Source organism: Tauraco erythrolophus, chromosome 7 (genome assembly GCF_009769465.1).
Source record: "Tauraco erythrolophus isolate bTauEry1 chromosome 7, bTauEry1.pri, whole genome shotgun sequence".
Taxonomy (NCBI): domain Eukaryota; kingdom Metazoa; phylum Chordata; class Aves; order Musophagiformes; family Musophagidae; genus Tauraco; species Tauraco erythrolophus.
This window is the reverse complement of record NC_141471.1, coordinates 5,283,210-5,307,359: the sequence shown is the minus strand read 5'-3', so window position 1 is coordinate 5,307,359 and position 24,150 is coordinate 5,283,210. Positions and strand designations below refer to the sequence as shown.

Here is a 24,150-nt window from a genome sequence, read left to right as displayed (position 1 = left end):
TTTCCTGGACATTGGAAACCCCTTGGTGTTTAAGGAGAAGACAGAAGTCCATGCAAAATTGATCTTCCTTGCTTTCTCTGTCTGTAAACAACTCATCACAAGTTAGTTTGAACACCCTGACTAGGTGACCAGTGTAAGCCCCATGCGGTAGGATAAACAGTGAGGACATCCAGGTTTTCTGTACACCCTGCAGAGATGATTTTCAGTCTTGACCTCTCCGTGTTTTGCAGGATTGCTTCCTTCTCGTGAAATTACATTGCAATCTCTTGCGAGTACTGTCTGTATGAGGGATGAAGTAACCTACCCTGTAGGAATAACACTGAAGCAGTGACCCTGAATACTCATCTCTAGTGATAATAGTGATAGGATTTACTTCAGCTCAAAGATCTCTCTATTGCGATGTCTTCAGTGATGCTATGTGCTTGTCAGACATCCTAGGGAAAGCACGGTTCATGCTGTTGTTCTTGACTCATGCTGTTGTTCTCAGCTGCATGGTTAATCCTCATGGGTAACCATGGGAAGTGGTGGCAGCTCTCTAGGATGTGGTCTTTGGGGGGTTTGGGCCAGCTCTTGGGGGCTGCCAGATGGTTCTCTTGGGAGGAATGGTGGGAGCAGCTGACAGTCACTACAGAATACTTTGAAGTTACTCTGTCCCTGTTTGGTTTATTATTATTATTCATTATTATTATTGCTATTGACCTCCAGGAAACCCTGCTGTCCCTCCTTGGGACAGGCAATGCTGACTCTTCTAAGTCCTGGAATATCCTTGCAGGGCACCAGTGGGTTAACCAGAGATGAATCTCCTCGCAGATGCTGCCAGGCATATCCAGGGAGGTTTGGAGGTGGGAGAGTCTTAGTGAATCAGGTGGTTTTACCATCAAAAGCCCAGCTCTGCCACTGCCTGTTGAAGCCCTGTTTCCCCGAGACATTACGGACTGTGTTTTGTGACAGTGAGTTCAGGAAACTTTTGTTGTCACTTGGGTTGGAAAAAAAGAAAAGGGTGAGGGGCATTTCGGAGATTATAGCTTTGGTGGAAAATTCCTGGAGGGCGGTGTGTGTGGGTTTTGTTTTTGGAGGTTTTTTTTTAAACTTGTCCCTCCCCCCTTCCCTTCCCCCTCCACAAAAAAAAGCTTTTTCTTTTTTGTGTTATTTTTTTCCTACTACAAAATCTGTCTGGAAAACTATACTTGTCCCCAGAGATCCCTTCTAACAAAAAATAAACCACCAAAACCCAAACTATAGGAACATTCTGGTACTTTTGTTTTGGTTTTTTTTCCTGAACTAGAACTGAAAGTTATCTTTTTCTTGAGTGTTTTCTTGTACCATTTCAGGTTATGCTCCCTGCCACCCCTCTGGAAAAACATAACTGTGTTTTTAGTGGGTAGGGAAATATGGAAGAGGAGAGGAATTACACTTTAATGTACTTTGATAGGAATTTTATTGTTTTACTAATTGTATATTTAACATTGATATATAAATATATGTTTATAGTATAGTCTTAATATATTTACACACACATTGCCTACAGGAAATTGTAGGCATATTCCTAATGTCTGATGTAGGCATGAGAGCTCATTTTTGAGCTCTAAAATAAAAGTGACACTGGGTTTTAAACACTCTTCCCCCATTTTTCCCCTTATTTCTTTAATGAGATGGCTCTGGGTGCACAGCATGCATGAGAAGTCTTTTTCTCACAGCTTTGATATTTTTTTTTTTTCTTCCCACATCTTCAGTCCTGATACAACCCAACAGGAAAAGAGGAGGCGATGCTGTATGTGAGCATGAGGCTCCAGGACATGTACCTCCCTGGGGAAAGAACCACAATGTTTGGGTCCGGTCCTGTGTGATTTTTATCATTTTTGTCGTCTTTTGCAACTTTGCAGACTTTGAGTTAAATCTGCAGGCTGGCTTGGAGCGGGGGTGGCTCTGTCCCTGGAGACACTCGGTTTTACACGAAATGCAGTAGCTGTATTTGTATTTTTACAGTAATAGCTGCATGTGCCTGATACCTGCCTGTCTTGACTGTATCATGAACATGGCAGCATGCAACAGGTTTTCATACTCTGAATGGGTATATAGTGCCCTAGATCTTAATAAGGCTTTTAGTGCTTGTGGCTGGTATTTCCCAATGAAATAGTTCATAGCTGCTTTAAGAGACCAAGACCATAGATGTGGAAGTGTTGAAAAGGAGAAGATTGGTTTCAGATTGAATGGGTCCCTTGAAGGTCTTTAGTTACTGCAGAAATCGGAAATGTACAGGCTCTCAGTGCATGTCTCTGTTCTGTCCACAATAGTCGAGTTTGTTGCCTCTTCTGATGGTTTTCTTGCCCTCTCCCGTAGTTTCTCACTGGCTCTAGTTTTGAAAATCAGTTGTGGCTCTTGAGCGTATTTAATAAAGAGAGAGGAAAGAGGAGATGAACAACTGTGGTGTATTCCACCTGCTACATGAGCTTTGTAGGTCCTGAAAGATTTCTGTCCTATAGAGCATCATCTTACACCTCACCAACTGGATCCAGTCACCTGGAAAGCCTCTCCGAAGGGCCCCGTGGGCAGCAGACATGGGCCATGAGCTGGAGGAGCAGTGGCTACCCACACTCACCCATTGGCTTTTCTGAGGATCTCTCTCACCTGTGGTGGAGACCTGCATTTCCAAGACAACAGGGCTGGAAAGGACTGCAGTGTGATCTTTGAATGCCTCTCTTAACAGAAAGACTGAACATCATGTCTTTTGACCCATTTGGGTGAAATTGGGTATTTGCAATGCTATATTTTTACTCTGTGCTTCCAGGAGTGAGGTTGCCCTGCCACACTTCAGTTTTCTCTCCTTCTTTTGCAGATGAAGAAGAAGCTTTGAACTCTATTATGAAGGATTTGGCAGCGTTGGGCAAATGTGGGGGGCTGCTGGACAACAACAGGAATAAAAACAGTGTCCACTCCAGCAAACAGGTAAGGCATTGTTTGAGTCCACCCCAAACTGCAGTAGACCAAAGAGGTGGCATGGTGCTCACCTTGCTGGGAGAACAGAGTTTGAATGTTAGATCTGAAGTTAACAAATACTGCAGTAGCTCAGCACAGGAGAAATAAAATAATTTTGCCTAGGCATAACTTTTAGGAAGAGCTGAAAAGAAGCTACAAGCATCCCCATATCACCGGGCAGCAATGGAGAAGAGTGATGCCCCAAATAATTCCCAATTAGTGATAGACTCCAAAACTAGCTTTAAACCTCAAATCCCACCACAAGGCACTTCTTTGTCTTGCTTAGCACTGAAAGTAGCAGACGTTGTTAAAAGCTATGCAGCTTTAAGATTTGGATTTGTCAAATGTTTTCTATTGACAGCGTTGATGAAATACAATATTTATCACGTGCACATTTTACTTCAGATATTTGAAAGACAGACTGCCAACTTTAAGCTGTAGACACCCAGGCTCTTTTGGGAGGAATAATGTCATTCTTATGTAAAGTGTTTAAATATTAATTACTGGTGTTTATCTTTATGCTCCTAAACCCAAACATTTTGGCCCTGTTGCATGTTCAGAGTTGATCTGGTGAGCAAAAACTTTGTCCCTTGAGCAATGTCAGAAGTTATTTGCTGACATTGTTTTAATAGCTGAAGTGGATTTAATAGCCTGTTTGTATATGGAACAAATATTATGTGAATGCAAAAGTTGTGAAGAAAGAATTCAGTTTTCAAAATAGCAAGAAAAAAAAAAGGGGAAAAATAATTAAGAGGGTTGGGAAGCTGCTGGAGAAGCATGCGAACAAATCCACTTGGAATTCCACTTCCACTGCTATGGCTTAGAATAAGCTTGCAATCAACTTTGCAGTTGCTGAATGCCTAGCAAGGAAGAAAACAAATTGTCATTTACTGTCGTCATGTGTATTTTAATGGCTCTTGTGCTACTAACAAAGAACTCTGGATGCAGAGAGGAAAAATCCTTTCCCGAATCCCTGTAGACTTCCTAGACACATGCGGACGAAAACACGTGCGCACGTAGCATGTCTGTTTGAAAGTGTGTCCTGGCGGTAGCAGCTGTCCAAGTTGAATCACTGGATTTGTGTTCAGCTCATGCTGAAATAAGTCCAAGTTGTTTACAAAACTGACCCGAGAAATTCAGAGCTGGCTCTCTGCAGCTGCAGGCAAAGCAGACAATCCAGCACAGTTTTGGATGGCTCCGAGGGTAGCATTTTCTGCGAGTTGATGGGTGGGGACCATACCAAGCCATCTACGGATGCTTTTGGGATCGCAAAGCTTTTTAAACTTCTCTTAAATAATACATTTGTTTTCTCACAATGAGGGGACAACTCTGCTGTCGTTTTCGAAAGCTGTTGCTGCAAATGCTACAGATATGCAGTTAACCAGCTGTTTAGTTGAAAATAAGAAAAATAATAGTTTTCATTGGCTGAATTCTTATTTACGAAAGTTTCGTAAAATTGAAGTCTTGCAATTAAATTTGTATCCACAGCCCGTCCACTCTGTATCTTCATTTATAAATCACCAATGGGGCGATGTTGTGCTCTAATACCAGCTTTAGAATTATTGACTGCCACTTGCATTTAATTTTACTATATTAGGAACCAAACTCTTCTTTCCAATTACAACACTAATGCTTGGAAAAACATTTTCTCCTTTGCAATTTTTCTTTCTATCCCTAAGTGGACCAGCCGTAGCTGCGTGCTCATAGTTACTCAGAGCTCTTCGACGGAGGAAGCGCGAATAGTCAGCATCCCGCTCTCCTCGCGCATCGGGGGCTGAGGATTCAGACCAACAGGCCCCACGAGATGAAGGGCGTTGGAGTATGTTGAATTGTTGCTTCACTAAATTGGACTAGCTAGAACAAGTCTGGCTCGCGGGACGACGGCAGTCTAGTCTGCGAGGTGGGGAGTGGCCAAAGTAGGTGGATTTAGTGAGGACTTGGTTCACTTTTACAGCTCAAACTTTCAATCAACTTGTTTTGGTTGCTTTTAGGTTTTTTCCTTGGTTTTTAGCACAGAATTCGATGGAGGGCGGTGGGGAGAGATTGCTTTGGAAATGCTGTTGTCATGCCCATGCTTCGTTGTTCCTTTGGTACTCAGTGTTCCCTTTTTTTTTTTCTCCTGTGATCAGGTTGGCTGGTAGGGCTGAAGGATGCACTGCACAGCCTCCCTTCTTGGGTAGGGAGAGTGAGGCATGGGGCATTTAGATGCTAAATTTTCCTCTTGGGAATCTCCTTGTAGATGTTGCTTATGAGGCCCTGCAGCAACATCCTCACATGAAAATATTTGAGTCTGGACGTTCAGTTGTTAGATTAAAAAAAAAAATAATCTTTTTTCTGTGAAAGAATGCTTTTCTGAAGCATGGGAATCCTTTAGTCAGTGTTCCAAATTTCCACTGAAAAACATTTGAAATTAGGATGTGTTGACTAACTAGGCTGTCCCTTTGTGGCTTGCAGCAGTTTTGGTCCACAAAGAAATACAACCAAAGTGCTATCTCATCCCTGTTTTCTGGAGGGCTTCCTTAGTGCTCTCTTGACAGAAGTTGAAATTTGAAGCCTGCCAGACAGTATTCCTGGTAGGCCTGGGCCACACAAGAAAGTTGTCTATGGTGGTGTGTGTGCTACACAATATTCCTTCCTGAAAATATTGACAGTTTTGCTTCAGATCATTTTGTGAAATGAACTTATCCTTTGACAAATTGCATTAAAATCTTCCTTTTTTTAGTTTGTTTTCCTTGCAAATGATTTTACGACTAAGGCTGTTTCCGGATGTCTAATGCCTCATGGTAGAACAAGCTAGAGAGAACAGCAATACTTGGTGCACAAAGTGGATGAGTTTCCTCCCTTCGATTGCCAAGGCAGCTGGCAGCAGATGTGATGGCTGAGCTTGGGTCTCCCAAGTCCTGGTCAGATTTGTCAGTCACTGTTACTCTGCCTTGTGAGAAAACAGGGTAGAGGGATAGAGATGGACACCCTTTTCTTTCCGCATGTAAGTCACAGTTTTTAAAAGGGAGCTGTTCCCAGGGAACAGAGGGATCATCCTGACAGTTTTCCTAGTGCATCCTCTGCACTAGTATTCTTCCTTCATTCCTTTTATCATTCCGTTATTCCTCATGCATCCTCTGGCATGGCTGGAAGGAGTCCTTTCAGGCAGTCTCCTGGACTGAACAGACAAAGGAGTTCGTTTATAGCAGTGGCTCTGAAAAGGGGAAGGAGGAAACAGCAGAATAAAAATCTGCATTGTGATCACTAAGGAAAAAGATGAATGGGAGAAGGAGAGAAACCACAAAGAATTAGAAATCCTAAACAAAAGCCTGGAGGAGAAAGGAGCAATTATATTAACATTTATTTTGCATCTGTCTATTTATGTGCACACCCATTTATTTATATAAATAGTGCTTGGCGACTCATAGTGTGCAGTTGGTTGTCAGTGCTGCTCTTCAGTCTGATGACAAGGCACTGGTGGACTGGTGTGGGCCTCTATCACAGCCGACGACAGCTAGCAATTTCTCTGCCATGTTAATTTTGATTGAGAGTTCTCCTACAGCAATAAAATCCAATACTTGTGAGGAACGTTTTCTCATACACAACAAATGTCAGACTGACCTAAAAGATATTCTTTAGTAAATTACCTCTGGACTCTCTTTTCTTTGGCGAGTTGGATACATGACAAGGCTTGCTCATAACTAGAATAAAGTACAGCTCATGTTCCAGAGCTTTCTATTTGTAGGTCTTCAAGCTGCCTAAAAGGAGTTTGGTTTTATCACCTCTGTTTTACCGTTGGGGAACATAATGGGGGCACATAAATATCACCTTGAAAATGGGAGTCTCTATGAGGAGGTCTGCAGGGATTGCCCTAGCTGGGGGGCAGAATCAAGGGACCAAGAGGTGAGCAGCACCAGCTGGGAAAAGCCTTGACTGGAGGTGGCAAAGGCAGTGGAGTCCCAAGAATTTGGGGAAGAGGCTTTCCCTTGTCTGTGTGTGGAGCTGACTTGGGTGCTAAGAGGGTAATACCAAGGAGAAATCCAGCTGGAAAAAAAGCTATTCCCTGCCAGGTAGGTGGTTTTGGAAAAACATTTTGAAGCCTGTGATTGCTGCTGCTGTGTAAACCAAAAATATCTATAACAGGGAGTAGTGAACCCTCTAGACATCGTCTTTCCACTGGCCCCTCAGCTGCTCACATGTTGGGCTTGCTTTTTGAGAGGAAAAGAGCTGTAGGGATCCAGGGGGACCAGGGTATCTTGTAGCTTCCACGCACCATCCCCACCCCAAAGGAGAAGGGGGCAGTCCCAGACAAACCCCTTTCTGTCTGATTGCTGAATAACCCGAAGCGCGTGGGGGTTCTGTGCAGATAATTCCTAATGACGCAGATTAGTCATCTCCTATTGCGGTTTAGGGACGTGGTCCAGCTGTCTGGCTTGTAACGAACGTCCGTTGCTAAAAGCAGGGCGAGCACAGGACTAATGCAAACAATGTGCACGCTGGGGAGGTGCAGAAGTCCCCCCAGCCTGGCCCTGCAGTGCTGATTTCTCTTGGCCGAAGCCAGAAGCGGAGGAGAAAACCCACGGTGTTGTGGCTTTGTACAAAGGAGTAACCAGAGCACTAATGCTCAGTGGGGTTTTCTCATTGTTTCCTAATCCAACAAGTAGAAAATGAGAGAAGTGAAAATGATCCCTCTGCTTACCCTCCAGCGTGCAGAAGTGGGTCTCCTTCAGTGCCCCTATTTTCCCTGGGGTGGGGGGAAACTGATGAAGTGCCCAAGGTCTTGTGGGTGGGTAAGAGCAAAGCTGGAATGAGCTCCTCTTCAGTGCAGCACTGGAGGGAAGAGGAGGCCCCTTGTGATGGTTTTTCCTGCCTTTCTTGACCTCAGAGGCTTTGTTCCAGGCAGTTTGTGAGGCAACCATGGATTTGGGTGGAAAGAGTGATCCAAAGGCTCCTGTCCCTGTGGTGTCTCAGCATGGGCAAAAGCTGCCCTCTGGTTAGGTTCGACATGAGCAGCTTTAAAAGCAAGCTCTCTTCTTGATTTGGAAAGATTTCCTCCAAACCTGTTTCTTTGGAGGTGGGGTCCAACCAAAACACCGTTTCTGATGGGGGCTGAATTTGAGAGGAGGAGAGGATGTGATGGGGTCAGTCTTTGAACTTGGTACTGGTCCGGGATTTTGCAGTGTGGTAGTTCTTAGGTGCCGCACCAAGTGCGTGGGCAGATGTGGAGGTCCTGTCCTGCAGCTGGTGGCATCAAGGCAGTGCACAGTGAGGGTGTCTCTGTGCCATCAACCACCCTTCTCTGCGGGCATGACATTGCTCAGCTTGGACCTGTACCCTGGTCCGATTGACCCTCTGGGTGCTCAGCACCTCCCATTCCTCCAAAGCTGCTTCCATGTTCAGCTTAACAGCATGTTTTCCTGCTCTCCGTGTGTGCTTTTATTACAAACAGCAGTCAGCTCTTCAGGGATCTCTGTAGCAGATCATGATTCACCTCATTTGGAAACACTTTTTCCGTTTTTTTCCAACGTTTTCCTTAATCTAAACCAGAATGCAAGGCTGGTTGCTCCAGCTCTGGGGGCTGAGGCTGCCAGGGTGCGTGGTCCCAGCCGAGCACCTCCCTGGCAGAAGAAGTTGCCCCCTTCCTCCTACCCCCCCCAATTCCCGTCAGCGCTTCCTCTAAAGCTCGGCAGTTGTGGTCTTCTCGTGAAATTAGGAGTTTTGAGGAAGGGAGCTAAAAATACCTCAAGGAAAGCCTGGAGAGATGGTGATGGGTTTGTGGCCACCGCGGTGGCTTTGCTTCTTCCTTTCCGAGGCGGGTGGCAAGAAAGAGTAAAATAACCATTTGTTAGCGGGGCTAGAGGAAATGCCGGTACAAGTATCTCAGAGAAGAAATTATTCCAGAAACGAAGGGAATTACTGTGGTATTTCCTGTCAGGCTTGTCGCTTGTTTTGTTTGTGTCACAGCAGGGCCCACAGGCGCCAGCCGAGACGCGGGCTTCTCCGTGCCCCGTGTTGTACGGAAACACACGTGGAGAGGGAAAGTCGCTGAGTATGTGCAACTCAGGAGGTCAAACATCTGAATTTTGTGGTTGGCTCTGCCACTCTACTTCATAGAATGGATCACAGAAAGGTTTGTGTTGGAAGGACCTTTAAAGGTCATCTAGTCCAACCCCTCTGCCATGGGCAAGGACATCTTTCACTTTATCAGTCCAACCTGACTTTGAACACTTCCAGGGATAGGACATCTACAGCTTCTCTGGGCAACCCGTTCTAGTGTCTCACCACCCTCAGAGTCAAGAATTTCTTCCTCATATCCAATCTAAGTCTAACCTCTTTCAGTTTTAAACTGTTGCCCCTTGTCCTGTCACTGCAGGACCTGGTAAAAAGTCTCTCTCCATCTTATAAAGCCTCCTCTATTTATTGAAAGACTGCAATAAGGTCTCCCTGGAGCCTTCTCTTCCTCAGGCTGGGCTTTTTCTCCACACCCTTAGGCAAAGCACCTCATGCCTTCGTGCCTCAGTTTCCCCTGCTTGCTCCGTTACCTGCCTCAGCTTTCACGATGCTCCATGAAACCATCAATGAAATCCTTTGCCAGAGCTCAGTATTGAAGGCTGGTGCCTTGCAGCATGGCCTTACCCCTCTCCTCCACCGTATTTAACACACACCCTTCTTGGATGTCTCAGCTTCTTCTCCTGCACCAGGTAATGATCTCTTGATTGTGGGAAGAGCAAGGCTGCACTCAACCTCCTTTGATAACTGATGACAAGGAGGATAAATAGCACGACTTGGACTGTGCAAGGAGTCGTTGCTATTGTCTTTATTCCTTATAAATTTGCTGAAGTGAGTAGGACCCAGCAGCCTCCACCACCCGCGCCTCTTCTGCAACCTGCCCTCAAGCATTTGCGCGTTGTGTCGAGGTCCTTAGGGAGAAAATGCTGGTCCTGCCTTACCCTTGATCAATCATTTGAGACGCTGGGCGCAGACTCGCGTGAGATTTTGCTCCAGCACTTGGCAGTGCCCCAGACTCCTTGTGTAATCTCAAACCAGTTGCTCCAAACCAGATTTCCATGGGTGTAAAAAATCACAGCCTGCTCTGGCATTTAGGAAGTGCTTTGCATCCCTCTGGGATTTCCTAGTGCTTTGGGCACTGCCCACTTTTTTAAAAAAAAAAAAAAAAAAAAAAGAAGAAGGAAAAAAGTATTTGTTGCTGATAGCAGTGATGAATTCAGCTTTGGCTCTGGGTCCAAACCATGAGCAAGCCCAGGAAAGACTGCAAAATAAAACTGTAACCAACTTCTCAGACTATAGATAAATGTATATTTATCCCTCATCCAGATGCTTGCGAGCTTAAGGTCTTGGTTTCTTTGAGGAAGGCGAGAGGTTAGTGTGTGTTATACCAGGAAAAAAAAATAAAATCATCTAATTAACAAATGAAGTGGGTTTTCATTCCCCTGTTGCAGCTGGTGTGTTTGTTGCTGTGCTCGGAAGCAGAGCAGTGCGGGGCAGCTGACTGACTTCTGTTGGCTTCAGGCCACAGCACATCAGCCTTGTTGTTGATGTAGAAGAAAAGGATGCAGCAGGGTCGTGGCTCTTCCCCCCCCTCCTTTCTTCTCTCTCTGGAGCTTTATACGAGTGTTTTGACGTTTTCCAGCCACAAGCTGTTTTTCAAAACCGATTTGTCTGTGAAATTTGTGTTGCTCAGCATAAACAGGCAGCGTGTGCTGCATCCCAGCTCGGTGCAGCACTTGGGTCTGCGCTGAAAGTGAAACCTGTGTTTTGAAAGGTTTCCTGCAGTGAGGCCAGAGCTGCGTGAGCTTTTCCCCTTACACGTCCTGCTCCTTTGTAAGGAGAAACCTCGAAAGTTCCTTGCCCTGATTTTTCTCCCTTACTTTAGAGAAGGGCTTTGTGGAGTTACATGCAGTGAATCCACACCAGCTGATTTACTGTCAGAATCCAGGAGGGATGAACCAGCCAGGCCCTGTTCAAAGAGACACATGCAAATAAAAATTGGCATTAAAAAGCCCATATATTTTTTTATTTTCCAACAGAAATAATCCAAGGTGGCAGTCCCCCTCATATTTGCCTGTCTGTCTAGAATGATTTGGACCTTCACCACTAGGTTGCTTATGGTCATCTCTTCTCCTTTTGAATTTTGAACTGGTTTAGAGTTAGTTTGGTATTTTTACACGTTGGGCCTGGTTCTAGAAGCGAGCCCGGAGAACTGGCCAAATGTTGCGGGTCTGGAGAACTGGCTGTAAACACCGAGGTGATGTAAGTGCCTGTTTAGCACAAGCCTGTAACACTGCTGGAGTGCCCCGTTTGGTGACTGTCCCAGCACTGGTTCTTCCCAGCCTTTCTGGAAACACAGAAAATGTCACGAGCAGAGATGAAAAAGGGGTTTCGGATGATCCAACATGTTTACCCTGAATCTACTGGGTGTTTTTTGTTTTGGTTTGGTTTTTTTTTAAGCTTTTCAACCAAATCGCCTCCAGCCTTGACTTCCTCAACTTCGATGGGTGTTTGCAGAACTCGAGGAGCTGTCAGTTTAAAAATAAACCTAAGGATGCCTGTCCAGCTCATTTTCCTCATTAGAGACAAAGCTGTTTGACTGTAGCTCTGCTTTCCCTCTGAGAGCATGGAAAGTGTGCCTTCACGCCCTGGGAATCCGGGGTTAGAGATAAAGCCCTTGCTCAGGAAGGGCTGTCACCCACCCATTTGGGGATTATCCCTGTGAGATGCAGGCAGTGCAGGACCGAGCCCTCCCTGGTGTTAGACCTCGGACAGAGGTGGCAAGCGCTTTTTTCTCCATGGGGAGAAAACCACTATTTGGGGAGGCTTGTGTGCACTAGTGGGGGCAGAGCCCTGGTTAACTGGTTGACTGAATCTGGTCTGGGAAGTAAAGAGGGTTTTGATCTGCCTTGGAGACCATCGGAAAGTCTTGGCGTGAGCCAAGGGATGCTAGAGGGATGCTTGGCTCAGGCTTGGTCTGAGAAGCTGAATGAATGAAAAGGCTCCTTGTGGTCTCGGTCGCTGCTAAATATGCACAAATAGAAGATGGGAGAAGAGGTTTTTACAAGTCCCTGCACAGTTGTGTGCCCAGTCTGCCCTTGACTCAGCTGGCTCTTCTTTGGGCAAATTTAATGATTTTTCTTGAGGTGAGGAACAGGTCAGTTCAAGGTGGGCATTTACTGGGTATAGTGTAGTGATGCCTGAAATATTTTGCATTTTGTAGGCCCTAACAGAATAACAGCCACCCCCACCCACCACCCCAGCACTGTTGGCTTTTAAAATCCAAGACTGTCTCTCCACTTCCACTATAGGATGTTTGCTTTTACTTCTTATTTCTTTGCCCCAAATATTCCTGTGTTCTAGTAAACATCCTTTGAGCTTTGCTTTTTGGGTTTCCAACAGAAAAGTACTGGGGTAAAACCATAGGAAGCACTGAAGATAGACAGACATCAGACACTTAGTGTGTTTGCCTCTGATAATAGTGCCTTGTTCCCAGCTGAGTTCAGAGCATTGAAATTTTTCCACTTTTATTAATGCATTTTTTTAAAACTAACAGTTATGCAGATAAGTGTCCTCTTGTTTAGAGAAGACCTTATTTTTGACAAGTGCAATTATCAGCAACGTGGAGTTTCCCTAAAGTCCTATGAGTCCAGGAGGCAGCTTGGCCCTAAATAGACCAGATGCCCACTGGAGTTAGGGGAGTCTCCCTGAGAACTGCTGTCAACTTTGGATCTGCGTGTCGGTCTGGGATGCAGTTTGGGACCTAACCATTTTCTACTTTTTCTTTCAGCAGCGAAATGTCAGGATCAAGTTTGAATATGAAGGAGAGAAAAGGTACGTACCCAACCCAGTCCCCCACGTGTACAAGGACAAATTACCCTTTTTACCCAACATCGTCCTACTGACTTCAGCCAGCTGCAGATGAGCTCACAGCAGGACTTGTTCCCCTGAAATCAACTACAGTTTTATATGCAAGAGTCTTGCCTCATCATCCCATTTGCCACCAGTACCTCCTGGGATTTGCATGCAGGCAAAGTGGTTCCAAGCTGGAAGTCATTAAATGCCTCTTACCAAGGACACAGGGTGCATGCTTGGATCCTTTTTGTCTTTTTAATTCTTGAGCCCTGCTGAGCTACAGCTGAGCTGCAGCTCTGCAGAAATGTGTCCTTTGATTAGCAGCCTATGACACTTACTCAAGATAACCAGATTTTGGGCATGGGTCCTATAAAAATAGAATTGGGAGTTAAAGCTTGCCCGCCCTTCCCTGCTTGACATTTTCATGGAATCGCCTCTGCTTGGTGCTTGGTGACTGTGGCAGGGCAGGACGCAGGGCTGAAAACTCACAGGGTGATGGTCCAAATTGGATGTTAAAGCCCAAGAAAATTGAAGTAATGTCACCATAGAGCTAGACTGTACCTGCTGATATGAACCAATAGAGATGCAGCACGTGATGGTACAGGAGAGTCACAGGATGGCAAACTGCATTATTCTCTCTTCTATCCATCCTCCTGAAAATGGAAGTGATAAATCATTGACCAGTGCCTGATCCTGGGTCTTCTCCAGTGAAGGGCTGCTGGACTTTCTTTTCTTCCACCTGTACCTCACAGCAGGGGAGGAGCAGAGGAGGTCCACTAGGATTTTTGGTAGATATTTTTGCAGAGTAGATCAAGTCTTCTCTTGGGCATAGCAGATGAGCAGCATTTCTATAAGTGTAAAAGCAAGGAGTGCTTGTGATAGAAGAATACAGGTCCTTTCTTCTGAATTGTTAGTTTAATCCCAAATTCTAGTATGCTTCTACTAAATTGAGACTATTGTTGTATTTGTTTGTATATACAGGATTATCCAGTTTCCGAGACCAGTTAAATTCAAAGAAGTGGTGCAGAAGGTCACGGATGCTTTTGGACAGACGATGGACTTAGTCTGTGTGAACAATGAGGTACTCTTCTCCTTATTGCTAAGGAAGAATTTTAGGGTGCCTGGTGCCCACTTCAGAATTGAGCCCTAATTTAGTGTTGTACGTGGATGTGGAGAAAGAGGATCTCATTTTGTGGTTCCCAGCTAGAGAATGGACAAGAGCTGCTGGATTCTCAGACTCCAAGCCAGGCTTTCCCCTTTTCAAAATTATTTCAATAACGCCTATTAAATGGTGATGCAGGAACATTGTCCTTTCCCCCAGAACAAAATAGCCCCTAACTCAGAGGGAGGAGTTAGGTAACTGAGATGATGGAGACATTGTCAGTTCAGCTGCGCAGTCAGCAGCAGTAGATGTTTTCCTATTAACACTCTTGGGGCAATAGGACCAATTTTCAGAGTGTACCTGGCTGCACCCAGGGCGGAGAGAAGAACAGCTAAGACCAGATGGCTTTCCTGAGAGCCACATGTAGGCTACTGCATGTTTGCTTTGGATGTGAAGTCTTTCTGTCTTGGGGGAAGTTGCAGGAGCATGGTGAAGTCCAGAGCGTGAGGGACAGTGCTGCTAACACAGCATGTTTTTATCCGTCACTGACTTTGTATCATCCCAAAACCTCAGAACTATGTACATGCTCTTCTAATTCAGTCTGCAGTGAAATGTGCATCACTGTAGGTTCCTCTAGCAGGTCCTGTGACCACATACAAGCAGCCAAAACACCCTCCTTCTGTGATCCTTGCATTTTAAGGCTTGAAGACCTTTCTACTCCGTCTTTCCTCATAACGCAGGCCACTGTGTTTTTCCAACTTATTCTTTGAGCCTGAAAGGAGGGTACTGATGAGGGCCTTTTACCTAGAAGGGGGCAATCCTTGGCATCTGTTTTGGTCTCAGTGTTTTCTTGAGGCATCTTGCCATCAGTTGGGCAGGTATCTAGAGCCACTGGACTCTCAAGGTGGGTTTGGCTTTGGGAAGGAGGAGAGAGCCGGATGACAAATAGGTGGGCTTTTAAATTCTTTTGGATCTGTCCTGACAGCTTGCTTGTTCAAATATTACTTGCAAATGACTAACAGCCTTTCATTAAAGTATGAATGAAGAGGGGCGTCGTGAAGAGGACTTTCCTTGTTTTCTTTTTTTCCTTCTTCATTCCTCCATTCTGTTTCAATGGAGACTTGCTCCATGAAAAAGTTGCTGTTCTTTTATAGTAGATACCTCATGATACCAAAGTGTCCGCTGGGTTTTGGCTTTGAATGCGGTCGAGTTTCTAATCCTGGGCATTCTCTGACAGCCCTCCTGGGAAAAGCCTGCCATTGAATTCTCCAGGAATGACTCATTTAATTCCAGCTTGCTTTCCCCTGGAAGAGGAATTTTTTCCAGCAACAGCAAACAGAAGCTTAAATAATGCATTTTTATCCTATGTTAGAGACTGTCTTCCTGGGCACGTGCAGGACCATGAGCAGGCCTTTGGGTACTCCTAACTTCTTAGGGTTGGGAAGGACCTTTAGTGTTTTGTTTTTCTATACATAAAATTCCTCCTTGTGAGAACCCACGCCTTTGAAAAGAGGTCTGAGCATTAGTAATTCAGGGTCGTTATTGTGGAGACATTATAAGTGGACAAAAGTGACCTTCGAGGAAATAGCCTGTGTGTCCACATGGTGACACCCCGGCATCTGGCTCCTAGCATGTTCTGGGTCAGGTGTTTTAGTCTCCTGACTGCAAGTCTCAGAGGTAGCCTGACCGCAGACTCATTACAATGAAATGTTTCACCCTTTCTCCGTGCTCAAAGGGAACTGCACAGTAATTTTTTTGTTGCCATCAGATATTTCTCTTGCAGTAGCACCTTGTAGACCAAAATTACACTGAGGTCAACAGGCCCCTACAAAAGCTTACTGTATGGCAATCCTAGTCCCAGTGAAGCAGGAGTCCTGAAGCCAAGATCAGTGAGATGAGCATGCCAGCTGGGTGGAGCAGGGGCACACATGAATCACATCCTGGTGGGACCATGGAATCAGTGGGCTTGGGCTGGTATAGATAAGAGCGGGGCCTGGCTGTGGGTGTACCATGTGGGGCATATCTGCACGTTAGGACTAGGCTGGGCTCATCTTTCTGATGAGTGGGACAGCAAAGTCTTGCCTGGCCATGGACAGCATGGTGTTTATTAGGCACTTGCCTGTGTTACAGATTGAAAGACTGGCTTCTGCAGCAAATGCTCTGTCCAAATTTGATCTGTGTGCACAGCTAAACAGCTGCTCCAGGTGTGACGAAGTGTAACTTTGTCATTTGTCCCGTCTCCATCACCAACTTGTGACCTTGGGCGAACACCGAACCTCAGTGCGCCTCCAGTTCCCTTCTGACCTCTCCTTGCTTGTCTCCTCTGAGACCATTCCTCAGCATCATTGTGGAAAGTTAAGGAGAGTTAAAGGTTAGGGAAGTGGTAGAAGCTCCGTTACGGGGAGGGGAGGAGAGGTGTTTGAAAGCATATTTAACAAACATTTGTCGAGAATTGTTGATGCCAGTTGATCCTGCATCGAGCAGGAAGATGAACTAATTGACCTCTCAGATTTTTCCCCAACCCTGTTTCCTACTATTCTTTGGCTTTCTGCAGTGTCTTACAGAGTGAGATCTAACAATACTGTTGTAGTTGGTGAAAACTCACCCTTTGCAGTCTGTTTCTTAGACTACAGTGGATTGACTGCCGAGTCCCGTACTGAAACGTTAGGCTCTGGGGGAGTATACTATTTAAAAGCAAGAGGAAAATCCAATAAGCTCTATTTAGTGAAGCTTCTGTGTAGGTAAACTTCGCTGTTCATCACAGCTGCTCACTCTGCAGACAGAATAAACTCAGTTACTGGAAATGCACCCTGGCAACTACTTCTGTGGTTCTGCATGAATCTATATTTAGTTTGGTGCCTAGTAGATATCTGTTCCTGATATCCACATGTGCCACGGTCTGGAAGCCAAATGGAGCAAAATCTACTTGCCAGATGTGGGTAATAGGTTAAGCCAAACTAAATACTGGCTCCAGTCCTTTTTACAGGAGAGCAATTTCTGCCTGATGTTTTTGGCTCCTCTGAAGCAGGCATGCAAATGTGTTAATATTAAATGTTATGATATCGGAGTGAGATGGAGTGACCTGCAGAACATTCTGTTCAAAGCAGCAGCTGAGGAATTGCAGCTCTGAATGCTTGTGAAGAGCTCAGTAAAAGGATGGGTGAGCAGTGGGACTGTACTTAGAGCTCAGAGACAAATTCTGCTTGGTGGTGAACTGAGAATCATAGAATCACAGAATGGTTTGAGTTGGAAGGGACCTCAAAGATCATCTAGTTCCAACCTCCCTGCCATGGACAGGGACACCCTCCACTATACTAGGTTGCCCAAAGCCTCATCCAACCTGACCTTGAACACTTCCAGGGATGGGGCATCCACAGCTTCTCTGGGCAACCTGTTCCAGTTCCTCACCACCCTCTGAGTGAAGAATTTCGTCCTTATATGCAATCTAAATCTCCTCCAGTTTAAAGCCATTGTCCCCTGTCCTGTCACTACAGGCCCTTGTAAAAAGTCCCTCCCCAGCTTTCCTGTAGGCCCCCTTTAAGTACTAGAGGGCTGCTATAAGAACTGAGGGGGAGCAGCTCTCCACCATTCTCGTTTCTGTTTGGGTGAGTGTAGGAGAGAAGGCTTTTCTGCTTGATGATTGGTTGTGAACTTCAAAAGGATTAAGCAGTGCACTGAGAGAATATCCCTTAAGCTCTGCTGCTGAAGGAACCAGACTGTGAGGACAGCTGCACAGGATTTGGAAGACTTATTCAATACCATCTTTGTCTGGTATCTGCTGTGACCATGGGTGATTCATTCAGATCCCAAAGTTTAACCATGAACCATGGTCTAACCGTTTACTCCATAGACCTACTGAAAGCCCTGAATAGTTGATATCTACCTGGTGAGGGTGAGTACTTTCATTCATGTCCAAGCCCCGTCTCGGACTGAATCTGCTTCTAGCCTTGCTTGTGAGGCCCAGCCCAGACAAGACTGATGTTGATGTTCTCTGTAAAACCTCTAGCTGGTTAGGTCCCTTGCTTGGGAGGTAAGGGACATCTTCCTGAACTCTTCTCCATCCTCTTTGGTTAAGAACTCAAGTCCCTACAACCTGTAGGATATCCTGGGGCCAGGATTTCTCAAGAGTTCCTTCTTGGAATCTACACACAAATAACTAAATAGTTTTCAGACAAAGGGTGCACAGGCTGATTATTCCTTTTCTGGATGAATGTGCTAAGTGCTTTGCTCTAGAGTCTATTTTTCTGTCTTTTTGTAGAAATTTCTCAACCACATTTGCATAGCTTACACCAGAAAAGCACTCCTAGCTCAACCTGGAGCTCATTGCTTAAATATCTTTTGAGAACTGGCCTTGTCATTCCTCAGCAGTTACCACTGCTTCCAGCAATTACACCTGGCAGCTTCCTTTTCTCACCTGTTAATCCCATTTCTGGATATCTAACTCTCCCATGCAAGCTATGGGGGTCCTGAGTATTGAATTTGGGACTGTAAGCTCTACAGGATAGCAGGTTGCATGAAACTTAGCTATTGCAGTGCCCCTTTGCAGACCTGGCTTTTAGTATCTTGAAGTTAGGTGCCTAAGGTATGTATAAACTCAGGACCACCTGCTGTCTACAGCTGCAGGAGCTTGGCTTTCTTGGTTAAGCCCGATGTTTGTCATACGAAATAGGTGATCTGCATATGGCTCGGTCCCTGTCTGCAAAATGGGGATGAAAGAGAACCTTCTTGTCACACAGGAGAGGAGCAACTCAGTCCAAACCGTGAAGTGCTCATGCTGTAGAAACAGCAGACACACAGACATTTAAGATGGAGCTTGGCAGGCTCAGGCTGTGGTCCTTGGGTGGAGGAGGAAACTCCAGCAGTTTCCCAAGGTGAAACCTCATCTCTGGCCAGGGCCCACAGCCTTCCCTTGACCTCGTCATCCCCAAAGTCTCAGCCTCAGTCTACACAGTCTGAGGTGTATTTACGTACGGGACAACAGCCAAACCTGTGGCAACACCCTGGGATCAAAAAGGTAGACACAGGTGGCTTTTGAGTGTCATCCTCTGGAGTGGTTGATCTGAGGTGTGTTTGCTGTGGCTGGTGACATGAACCCTGATCACCCAGAGGGCTAAGCTGCCTTTCAGGAGTTCTGGGCAGCTGTGGCTCCCAGTAAGACCAGTGAGAGCCTACTGGAGCTGTGGCTATTTAGTCCCTTTGGTAGGTGGAACTGCTGTGTACTTTGGCACAGGGGTGAGTATAACATGAGCTGTGTTGGCTGGATTCAGTGCCAATGCCCAAGGCAACCTACAGAGGCTGAGGACCAGTTTTTATGGGATTAGGCAGAATGCCCCCAGATGAGGGGCAAAAAGTTGGGTTTTTTAATCTTAACCCAGGGCAGCAGAAGGCCACAGAGCCCCTCTGAAGTGCAGCTGTGTTGGGCATTGGAAGCTTTACAGACTGTCTGCAGGACATGGTACACCACACAGCAATGTCAGGAGGTTCGAATTCCCTCTGGAGATATGAGGGCAACAGTCTGCCACTTAGCGGGAAAACATCAGGACCTTCAGCTGCCTGACAGACACGTCACTGTGTAGTACTCTGTTCTGTTTACCTTATAAAGAGCAGAAGCTGAATTTGTCCTGCTGGGAGTCGCAGAAGGAGTGTGGATCACTCACTTGGAGGGTGAGTGATGCACACCTTTCACATCAAAAGGGAAAAGACTCTTATTTGTGAGATGTTCCCCGATTTTGCCTGATGCCCAAACACTGTGAAGACTGCGTCAGTGCGCAGGAACACAGGTTGCAACAGTAGGGAAGGCCACTGAGGATCTGCCAGAATAAATCCTTGGATGTGGCTCACTGCTTTCTTGGAGCACCGCTGCATGACCATGTTCCCAGGAAGAACGTGTGGGGCTGTTTTGGGGCTGAGTAGCAGCAGGTCTTGCCTACAAACTCCAATATGGGAGCAGCCCCAGGGTAGCAGGCAGCAAGCCTAAGGTTTTGTTTCAGCCCTCTCCTCGTCTCACTGGCTGAATTGGTGGTGTGACCTTTAAGCTCTCTCCTTGCAGATGTTTTTTGTTGTGATTTTTTGCATCTGTTCCTTGGTAGATGAGAACTTGGAAGAAAACCTTAGAGCTCGGCAAGCTGGAGGGCATGGGGGCTCTGTTTTCCATTTGCCTTCTCGGGTTCCTCCCTCGTACCCCGATTCCCAAGCCGCTCACTGCAAGGATCTCGCTTCCTCTGTTTACCCAAAAGTGTGACACTGCCGTGCTCTGATGTTTGTTTAATCCCTTCCAGCTCCTGATCCCGCTGAAATCCCAGGAAGATTTGGACAAAGCGATGGAACAGTTGGAGCTGAGCCCTTCCCTGAAGAGTCTGCGGATCCTTGTGAGCGCTCCAAAGAAAGCGAATGTGAGTCCTTCACCTTCTCTGCTCTTCTGTGACTGGAGCGAGATGCCTTGTTATTGTGTCGGGGAGTGGAAACAAGTCTCCTGACAGTGCAGAGCCGAGGGCGAGCTGGTCATGGGGGGGGTCAGCCCTGCTATGGCTCAGCTGCTCGGAAATCCTCCTGTGGCCCAGAGGCTGAGCTCAGCTCCCTCTAGCTCCTCCTGCGACCTGTGAAGCATTAAATACTATACTGATCCTCAAACAAGGTTAATCCCTGAGAGAACCCCTTGTGCTTTCTGCCTAGGGATGCTGTCACATTCCTCTGTAGCCTCTCCGGCATATACAGGATGATGCCCTGGCCCTTGCCATGCTGGGTGGCACTATGGGGACCGCTCCCTCCATGTGGTGCTGCAGTACTAAAGGTCAGGGAGAGCAAACTGGAGAATCCCTCAGTCTCATGCAGGACTGTCTTTTTTCTCTATTATTTATTTTTTTGTTTTTCCTGAGCTCAGTGGTTTTGCAGTTAAGCCTGTTAGCTTGACCTCGCCTGCTCGGAGCGTCTTGCCAAAGCACATGTCGTGCTGCCCCAAGCACAAGCTGTAAAGCAAGGGATTTACAGATGTTGCAACTCCGTTTCTTCCTTATATTTCCTAGAAGTACTGGAGAGACTGGGAGTCTTGAAACTCATAGTTCTTGTCCTCATGCTACCGCTGGTGCTCGCAGCTCCTGGAACTTCTCTGCTCCTTTTAAGAGGCTCTCAAAAGGTTCTGGGGCCAGATTTCCAGGGAAGAACTGAGCCATCAGTTAGGGTTTCCTAAATCCTGGGCAGAAATTGGGTGATCTGCCCTAGCAACTGCATGAACATTGCAATATTGCGAGTCAGCTACTAAGAGCAGGGTAGCCAGGTAGATTCATGCATACCTTTTGAGAGTAGGTCAAACTCTTCCTGAAGCATGTAACCATGCAAGAACGTATGGTTCCAAGGTAATACATAAAATTATAACAAAATCACACCACACTGTAGCATGTTGATGATCTTTGAGGTCCCTTCCAACCCTAACCATTCTATGATTCTAAGTTATCTAAGTAAGACTTGGCCACCACCATTTAAGTTACTGGCTCAATTGTCATTTCCTTGCCTTCCCCCTTATCTGCCTTCCCTAGCAGAACCTGATCCTCCACTCTGTTCCTCTGCTCTGTTACAGAGGAACGTCTGCAGTGCCTAGGCTGCCACTGAAGTCTAGGGAGCATGGAGGAGAGGCTCTGATTTGGGGACTGCAAGCTTGGGTTTGGGGCAGGGATTGATCTCTGTATCTATCTGGAAATAATGCCAGGGTGGAAACTGTCTTTTATGTGAAATATCTGTATTTATCATTATCAACTGGAACTCAATCTTATCTTATTAGAGTATTTTCATGACAGATACAAATTGTTTGTGAATGATTTTTTTTTTTTGATCACCGTAGATTACATGCATGTCTTTGTTGTTGTTTTTGGGTAATGTGGTCATGGGGAGCCAAATCCAGGGTTTCACATGGTGCATCTGCAAGGGCTCCGGCAGAGTCTGATCGTTCCCTTTGTCTGATTACCAGTTCCTCCAGCCAAACAACAGTAAACAGCATGAAATGAGGATCTCCAGATCCATGGGTGATATCATGGGATCCCTGTACAAAGATTCCGAGAGGACACGGAAGTATTCAACAGGTCAGTGAAATGCAAGGCTCTGCGGGTTGTTTTATGCTGTTAGAAGTTGGACTGCCATTCTCTTTCTCTTTCCTGTCACAACCCTGTAGCTGCTACAGTCTGGATGGCCACCCTGATGTCTGCCACCAGTAGCTCAGTGCAGTTACTGTTTATCCTCAGCCTGAGGAAAAGACTCTGCAGGCTGCACAGGCTGAACAAGGCTGTGCTGAGCAGAAGTCCTGTTAAGCGTGAAAGCGAAGAAGAGCGAGGGATGTGAGGTGTAATTTGAGGGGGAAAATGCAGTGACAAAAATCTCCAGTGAATTTAATGCTACTGAGCTTCATCGAAGTGAAGAGTGGGGATCTTTTCAAACCTTGACATCCTTTTTTTCCTTTAACCATCTGCTGTTGTTCTCTTGGCATCTCTCCCCCTTTCTCTATTAGCAGAACAACTCAGGTGACTGGGCTTGGGTTCCTTAGCTCCTGAGCTGAGACCAGCTTCCCTACGTGAGGACCAAATATGTGTCTCTGTGCTACCAGGCTGTTCTTGTTGGTGAAATGAAGCCTGTGGTAGTGGCTTTTGTGGTTTCTCAGGAGAAGGTATGTGTGCAGTGTTTTGTAATGGTCACGTTTCAGAGGAAGGGGAGCATCCGTTTCCATCTTAGGTGCTGGGAGTATATACCTGCAGCCTCTGAAGCCAAGCTGGCAAATGCCAAGCCTCTTTGCGTAGCCCTGCAGAGACTGGAGTTTGTTCGTAGCCTTGTGTGGTCTTTTCTTTGGTTTTCTGTGCTTGAGTTTATGCTTTTCTTGCTTTCTAAAATACTCTGAGCTTTTTGAAATGACAAGTACTCTTGATAAGCTGTCTGTAGGACCTTTTGTGTGAAGAACATTGTATGATTTTAGAGAGCAGGGTGCCTTGAGCAGAACTGCTAAAGCAGCCCGTAGGACTGTAGAGAAGGAGTATGATTATTCATATTATAACCTATAGACACGATCAATGATCTTGGAATACAGTGAATGTTCTCTGCTGCATCTGTGGGTACTGGTTAAAGGGTAAATTCTACAAATCCCAGTCGTTTTCATGCAATTATTCAACAACTGTAGAAACAACAACATCAGAGGTCTTCTAGAAAGTGGGGCTGTCCTCTACAAATATACATGAAGATATACTTCATCTTCCAAAGATCTTCTGTCTTTATATGGCAGTGAACACTTCCAAACTCTTTCTCTGTGCAACAAAGAGTATTTCTCTCAAAGGATTTATCCCTTCTGTGTCAGCCTGTGCTGCCTTGATAACATATCCTCTGGTTTGCTGCATCTCAGACAATGATACGTAGGGAATGTTCTTCTAGGGTAGGTCCAATGCAGCCCTGACCAGCTCTTACTGAAGCTGGAGGTAGGTAGTACGTGTAAAAGAGCTCTCTTTGTGCCTGATGTTTGGACGTGCTGGGGATGTCTTTCTATTGTGTTTTGGGTTTTTTTTCCTGGCTCACATGGCTCTTGAGAGTTTGCCCAGAGTCTTACAGAGTCACTAGATGATTCTGAATGAAATGCACACACACGGTAAGGCACAGAGCCTCAGCAGAAACTGTGCTTGAGCTAAGCATCTCTGCTGCTCTTTTTTGGCACTTGTTAAGCTGTTAATGTAAGCCAGCGAAGAGCTGTGGCACTGGGAGCTGTCACTGATGTGTGAACCAAGCCTGATGGACAGAATTGATCCCATGTGTAGCTGTGCTATCGAGAAGATTAGTTCGTGCAAAGTTAGACTTTCCTACTAACTTTTATGCCATGCTTTGGCCTTTCCTTGCTGTTTTGGAGCTGCTGTAATACCAAGAGAGTCCCTGACCAAGTCTACACTGACTGAGAGGTGTCACTGCCTTGAAGATCATCTTGTAGATAAGACAAGGCAGAGAAAAGAAGAGATATCAGCTCTACAAGGGTGAGAGCCTGAGGTACAGATGGATTTTGAGGGAATGCCTGAGTAGCAAAGTAGAGGAATGGGTGTAACATGCTGGTTTAATCTAGATAATGGAGGATGAGGACTGGGCAGCACCAGATGTAGGATGCAGAGTGCTAACGTTGGGATCTTCAGAAGGGTCTGCATGCTAATAGCTAACACACCAAAACCAGTGTCCCTTGCTACCTAATTATATAACAGTGCCAAGGTGACCTTGCT

The 24,150-nt window shown here is 45.8% G+C and overlaps 1 protein-coding gene across 1 annotated transcript in view; it reads left to right on the top strand.

Annotated features, from left to right (window-relative positions):
• LOC104379019 (mitogen-activated protein kinase kinase kinase 3) overlaps window positions 1–24,150 on the top strand; it is a 57,341-nt gene that overhangs the window by 12,027 nt on the left and 21,164 nt on the right. The window contains exons 2-6 of the mRNA XM_086614643.1: window positions 2,837–2,946; window positions 12,758–12,801; window positions 13,804–13,903; window positions 20,203–20,316; window positions 21,885–21,996. Of these exons, the coding sequence (XP_086470769.1) occupies window positions 2,837–2,946; window positions 12,758–12,801; window positions 13,804–13,903; window positions 20,203–20,316; window positions 21,885–21,996 (480 nt within the window). The remainder of the gene's footprint in view (window positions 1–2,836; window positions 2,947–12,757; window positions 12,802–13,803; window positions 13,904–20,202; window positions 20,317–21,884; window positions 21,997–24,150) is intronic.